We start from the raw sequence: 6,644 nt of genomic DNA, 5'->3' as shown, positions 1-6,644 counted from the left end.
CATGACTGAAATCTATAGTTTGCAAGGGTATTTAATTTGTTAACATAATCATATACATGGAATACATGTGGCAACATGTTACATTTACAGACAAATCACTACATGTAATAACATTGAATAGCTCTGTAAAGCGGATAATCTTTTCCCCATTTTATTTCCTCCAAAAATGGAAATATCTTGATATGACCATTAAATAATTTTAGTGATAGAAGAAACAACTATAAGTCGACAGTCAAATAACAAATATTTTCATTTTTTGATGAAATAAATGTCGGGGAATTGCAAAATTTCACGCACCTGGAAAATTCTGCTTCACAACAGTTCACAGTATCTTCAGTAAGAGAAGCTTTGCCCAAAAAATTTTCTTCAAAATTTTGCACAGATGTCTCAAGTTCTAAATTGATTACCCAAATTCAAGATACATTACCAGTTACTGAAATGTGAATAATCCACTCATCCCTACGGGAAAGACAACATAATAAGGGATGACCTTAAAGGGATTGGGTATCTTTGTCTCAGATTCTGAAACAAAATCCTGGATTTAGCTCATGCTGCAATCATAATTCTAAACCCTTAGGTCAGTCAGGAATCCCAGGACTTTTACAAGCCGATCGCCCTTCTGATTATCAAGATATTTATGATTGGAATTTGAAATTTCTAAAACCGTTTTCTCAACGTTTTTTATAACACTACAGTCTATTGGGGAAAATGAATACCGATATGGTAAAACCGGTCACTCAAAGATTTGTACTTTTTTGAGGCACATCATGATCATTTTGAAGCGCAATTTTTTCAGGGCTTCAATTTTACACCATATCACAGACACTGATAACACGTAGGGCCATGCATCTCAGATTTTACATTGATAAACAATGACCTTAAAATAAATTGCACAGATCATTCCATGCCTTGGAAATTGTAGCATGGAACACCACAATTTTTTTTCCCCGGTTTTCGCTGTTATTTTTGACACTCTTTAAATAGTCAGAAAACCTGAATCCCTTTGTGTAATGGTATACTTAGTTCAGGATACGCACATTGTTCCTGCTGAAATCTAAAATTAGTCCAGCATTATCTTATCAGTGTTATGGTTTGAGTGCGTTTTTGGTGCTGGGCACGGATGGACTTGTCTTTCACATTTCCCTTTAAAGCCCCACTGCACTACTTATAGCTACTTGAGCCCTCTATATAGCAAACAATGCCTAATCGGTGACCATTGGTCCCTTTTTCCCTTTTTCTTATGTTAATTAAGAGCTTATTTGATGAGATAACCACTTGTCAGTGACCATGCAGGGAGGTCTAATCCCTCCTAGCCAAACTAGTGCAGTGGGGCTTTAAAAGACTATTTAGTTCAAGTGCAAATTTAAAAAAAATTATTTTTTAAAAAAACGAGGTGATGGTTCCCTTACATCTGATGTCATGTTCAAAACACTTGGCGAAAATCGACGTAGAATCAACGAAAAAGTTGAAATTCATAGGTCCTCTTTGATGCAAGCCTTGTCGGGATAGATTGCCCTCTAGATGTCATGCAAGCTGTGATGTAATAAAGTTCTACTCTATGCACTGATGTAAACGTTATGAATTTGATGCAGCTCCGCCTTCTTTATGAACCACAATTCCTTTCTCTATTAAGTCAGGAATCTCCACCGCCAGCCACGGACCCAACTGTACATGATAGAAAAAGAGATTTTATTGGTTTTATATTGGTTTTTTCTTTGCAGGAGAGAGAGAGAGGGGGGAAAGAGGAAGACAGAGAGAAAGAGAGAGAGAGAGAGAGAGGGGGGGGGGGACAGAAGACATAATTTATTGGAGAAAACAGATGTTGTTATTGTTTAATTTAGGCAAGTCAGTCAGATTATGACTATCATTGCCGAATACTATAACAAATTTGTTTTGAAATCAAATTCATGTATATACACTCACATAATATGCATGTACATATATATTTCTTCTTCTTCTTAACCCCCCCCCCCCCCCAAAAAAAAGGGGGAGATAGTGATATCATGTTAGATTACCGATCCCTGTCCTTTTTTTCTTTGTCTTTTTTAGGCGCTATCCTCGTGGTACGTTACGAAGGTTTCTTGTGGGGAAGAAAAAAATCCCTTATGTCAAAATGCGAACAGGGGGCACTCTTTGTGTAGTGTATCCAATCTTGTATTTATAAATGTATTTTCTTTCTTGCTCACACAAACTTATGCGCAACCTTCTCCCCAAATTCCTTTTCATGCAGAATGGTGCACAATCACATCTTTTGCTTACACCTACCCCTAATGCCATGGCATGTGCAATGCCAAATTTTGGAACGTTCTTTCCCCACAGAGGTTTGAAGTGATCGGTAAGACAGATCTTGCCTCCTCTGTACATCTTGGCCGTCTTCCCATCCAACTCTGGAATGGCTATCTCCGGCGACGTAGCAGGATAAGTTACAGGGATCTGTTGTCAAATTAAAATTAAAATCAAAACACAAATTAGACGAGGTATAGGCTCGATTCTTAGGCTCTTGTGCAGGTGCCAAGAGAACACATACGTTTGGATTTTCATAGGGAATTTGACAGCAGACCACACTCTCTGGGAGACTAGTGGGGGAGGTATATCTTGGGTGGACATCCAATCTCTGTGTGTCAAATTTGTACATCCATTAATAATATCTCAACTAATTACAATACAACGTATTATGACATAATACACATGGAAACTGTTGATTGCCTACCATATGCCTTTAAAACCAAGGAAGAGGATTGCTTTCATTTGATCTGCCCCTCCCCCCCCCCCCCCCCCTCCAATGCATTGCATTCTCTGGCATTCACTGTTCAGTACCAAAATACACTAAATACAAACGTATGTGTTCCCCACCTGTACCCCTTGGCCTTCACACAGGCATCACAAATCAGAGGTCAAAAGCTGCTTTTTCTATTTTCAATGCACATGAATTGCTCACTGCTCACACAAATTATTGTTACATTTTATTTTGCTGTCGTCCTGGCGTACTTACGTCGAATTCCAGCTCAAACTCGTACTTCAAGAGATTTTGTATATGCCAGCACTTCCCCCACCACCTTGTGCCATCTTTATTAGACTCGAGTCTGAACCAATCATTGTCCGCTTCCTTGTTGTTCCCCACATACTGGAAGATGAAGAAATAAAGAGTGATTAAAACAAAATAATACATGTATGAATCATAATAGATCTAGATCTAGTAAATCTAAGTAGAACCTATTATTAATAATATTACAGTATTATAATTGCTGTCAATGGCAACAACCTTTTCTTCTACCAAACCTCCTAGATCTACTTAGTCCGTACATGTGTAGCTGATTAATATGATTATCAGTTTATCACTGCATAATTCCATAAACTAAATATTAAAAAGGGCTTTTGTTTGTTCTTTTTTAAATAGTTTATTCAAATCATGTCTGCATATAATAACACAGACATGTTAATTTATAATGCTGAGCTGAGTTGAACTTGAAAATAAGTTGAAGAAATTCAAACTAAAGTCTAAAGTAATGTAGGTATGTTACAATGTGTGTGCTTTCGCCATGACGGTTTCTGCCATGGGGCTGTTATGCACTATTGGAGACCAATTTGGATAGCCTAGGTAAATGTGATCTTTTGATGGGCTGATTAGATTTTTGTTTCATGATTTCTTTTGGATGAGAAGAATGACATTGTTATCTTTCATTTCATACTAAACTTTTTATGATTTATGTTTTCGGCAGTTTGTTTTGCTGCACTGTTTCACAAGAGCCGTGTTTAGTGCCATTCTGTACCCTGATCCCACCTACAGGATTTGAAAAAAAGTATCTAGGATGATTGGTTAACATGTGAATTTGCTTTTGGTGAAATTTCAGCAAAATCTATGGATTAGAAATATGTTTTTTTTTAGGAGGAATGTGAAAATGTCATGCATAAATGACGGACGAATTAGCAATTTTTGTGTATTTACATACATTTTGGGGCCATTTTATGTAATGAAATAGAATCTTTCGGTCACATTTGAGATCACAACTTTTGGTTTAAAAACAAAGGAAAACAAAGCAATTAAATACATGATTTCCGGGCGTTTAAAATTGGCATAACTTTCTTATTACTGGGGCTATTACGATGAATGAGGCATTAAATAAAAGGTCTTATCAAGCTCTGTCTAATGGCATAAAGCAAGAGCTTGAATTCTGAGATTTAATTTTTTTGTAACGTCCCTAACTAAGTAATAACTAATGAGTAATGGCCAATGGCTAGTAATGCAGCAATGCTCAGCTCAGCTCAGCTCAGCTCAGCTCTGTCGGCATTTGATTGGCATTGTCTCTTTCGTTCGTTTAAAAGTAAAAGCCTCAATTTAACCCAAAATAAGACAAGAGGCTAACGAACGAAAGAGACAGACATTTTCGGTCCACGCCCACGGTATGTACGTCGGCCGCGGCATGAGCCATGACGGCATATTACGCATCTCTACGGTCTGACTAATAACTATACGCCCCAGCTGGCGGGCTGGATAACCACTGTCGCTCCGCTCACATTTTGCGTTCGTTGCAATAAACATATGTTACACATTTTCAGTTAAACAGTGACGGTAAATACATGTACCTTAATTAATGACTGGTATTCTTCTTTCAGTCTCGCTGGCCATAGATCCTTGTCCCTTGGCCCTGCTTTAGTTTTGAGTAATGGAATATTACTTAGAGTTTTCTTGGTCACTGCGTCTACCATTTTTTCTTCTTCCAACTTTCCGGAAGAAATTACGTTTTATACGATAGTCTTTGGTAAAGCCTTAATTTATTTAGTGTCGTCGCATACATGGCGTTTACCAAGCTTGACGTGGAGGGGGGGGGGGGGGTATTATTATTTTATTGCCCGTAGTTTAAAGTTGTTTTGAACAATTCTGTGTGCATCAACCTGAGAATTCCATGTGAAACAAGCGTCCTTCTTTGAAATCATTGAACAAATCTATGAAAAAAACTTAAATATCTAAACCCTTCCTGCATTGATATAGATCTATCAATAGTTTCATGAATAAAAGATCACTGGTGAAGTATGAAATGGAAAAACTATGATAAACACCGGCCGTGTAAGTCTTCCAAGTCCCTGTATCAACCTATAAAAAGGAGTAGATTCTATCAGATCAAACTATTTTTGTTTTGAACAAAGACTATAGTCTTTTATTATGGCTTTGTGTGTTCGATACACACAACACACAAATAATACACGTACTTACACTACAGACCGTTGTGATCACCATTTTCTGCCCAGGGATAATGCTAAAGAGTTCGTCCTCGTGCCAGTTCGCCCCTCGCCATCTCGGTCCCATAAGTCTGACGCTGCGGTTCTCGTGCAGGTGTGTGTGGGGGGGGGGGCGGGGCGGTGAGGGTTATGCCTGCACAGCACCCCACAAATCACGTGGATCCATGCTCTGACACTATCATATATAATTTAAATAAGTGCCACATTTATGCATATACAGTACGAGAGGCATAATCCAAAACTCAATAGGCCGACAACTCAGTTGGGTAAGGGGGGGGGGGCGGGGCTGGGGGGCACCTGACATGATGATGAAGAATTCCCTTCAATCATTCATTCGAAATTCGTTCCTTGGCCCCCAAAACAGGTAAATGAAGAAAGAAAAAAAAGAAGACAGGTCCCTCCCCTGGCTCAAAGGGGGGGGGGGGGAGGGGGATGGGTGTTGAGTAAAAAAAAAAGTACTCTTACCCCCCCCCCCCCCCCCTTATTTTTGCCGGCCGGTTGATTCGGCGCTAAACATTTTCTCACGAATTGGGCCTCCCATATTTGGCCCTCTCCCTTGCCACCGACTGGATCCGCCCCTCTGGTCCAAAGCCCAAGGCCGTCTGTCTATTTGTTTAATCATAATGATGAACCATAATTATGTTCAAACCAGCCTGATGCATTGTCTATGGCTTTGGACGTCACCTAATGTAATCAGGGGCGTCGCTAGACCTTTTTAAGTGGGGGGGGGGGGGTCACGGTAGAGGAAAAACGATTACCGATAAAACTAGCCACCAATTACCGACAAAATTAAATGTCCAATATCTACAAATTTAACCCTATAAACCTGGGGCCGAAGGCTAAATTGTTTTTCCTATGGACTATCTATAGTACTTGCGTATGCGCAAATGGTCATTTTCCCCGACGACAAAAATATACGAATTATTTCGTCAACTTAGTCAGCATCATAGCTATATATCTTAATGCAGGCGCGGAGCTAGGATCTCATTTTGGGGAGGGGTGGTAGTGAGCAAGCGAATCACTTTAAAGAGCGCACAAAGCTCGCTCATTTAGGGGTGTGGTTGATAGGCCTCCCGCGCGAAGGAAAAAAGACGATTTATTGTACCGTTCTCGACTGTTAATCCTTGTCTGAATAAAGTTTTTTTCCCCTCCCTCCTCCCGCGCGAAGCGCGAAAGCTTTGACGTTTCATTAAATTATTATAAAAAGAAGACGATTTGCTGTACCGTTCTCGACTGTTAATCCTTGTCTAAATTCAGTTTCTCCCCTCCCGCGCAAAGCGCGGAAGTTTTGACGTTTCATTAAATCATTAGACAAAGAAGACGATTCGTTGTACCGTTTACGACTCTTAATAAGCCCTAATAATTGTCTGAATTCAGTTTCCCCTATATAGCGCGAATCGCGGAAG

The 6,644-nt window shown here is 39.5% G+C and overlaps 1 protein-coding gene across 1 annotated transcript; it reads right to left on the bottom strand.

Moving 5' to 3' along the window:
* Positions 1-1,422: 1,422 nt before the first annotated feature.
* Positions 1,423-4,728, bottom strand: LOC115921087 (ubiquitin-fold modifier-conjugating enzyme 1-like). Its single transcript, XM_030978152.1, has 4 exons — positions 4,585-4,728; positions 2,993-3,124; positions 2,266-2,433; positions 1,423-1,665 (listed from the first exon to the last, which is right to left on the bottom strand). Exons 1-4 carry the CDS (start codon positions 4,705-4,707, stop codon positions 1,576-1,578), a joined length of 513 nt encoding a protein of 170 aa, XP_030834012.1. The 5' UTR covers positions 4,708-4,728; the 3' UTR covers positions 1,423-1,575.
* Positions 4,729-6,644: the final 1,916 nt, after the last annotated feature.

This window comes from Strongylocentrotus purpuratus, unplaced genomic scaffold, assembly GCF_000002235.5.
Source record: "Strongylocentrotus purpuratus isolate Spur 01 unplaced genomic scaffold, Spur_5.0 spur5_scaffold_1, whole genome shotgun sequence".
Classification (NCBI taxonomy): domain Eukaryota; kingdom Metazoa; phylum Echinodermata; class Echinoidea; order Camarodonta; family Strongylocentrotidae; genus Strongylocentrotus; species Strongylocentrotus purpuratus.
This window is presented reverse-complemented; position numbering and strand designations above follow the sequence as displayed.

Bases quoted from the DNA above. Each gene is read 5' to 3' on its own strand.
- LOC115921087 (XM_030978152.1), bottom strand. From the start codon at position 4,707: ATGGTAGACGCAGTGACCAAGAAAACTCTAAGTAATATTCCATTACTC. The intron at 3,125-4,584 runs GTACATGTATTT...TTCATCTTCCAG, and splicing joins AATACCAGTCATTAATTAAG to TATGTGGGGAACAACAAGGA. The intron at 1,666-2,265 runs GTAGGTGTAAGC...TATCATGTACAG, and splicing joins CACATGCCATGGCATTAGGG to TTGGGTCCGTGGCTGGCGGT.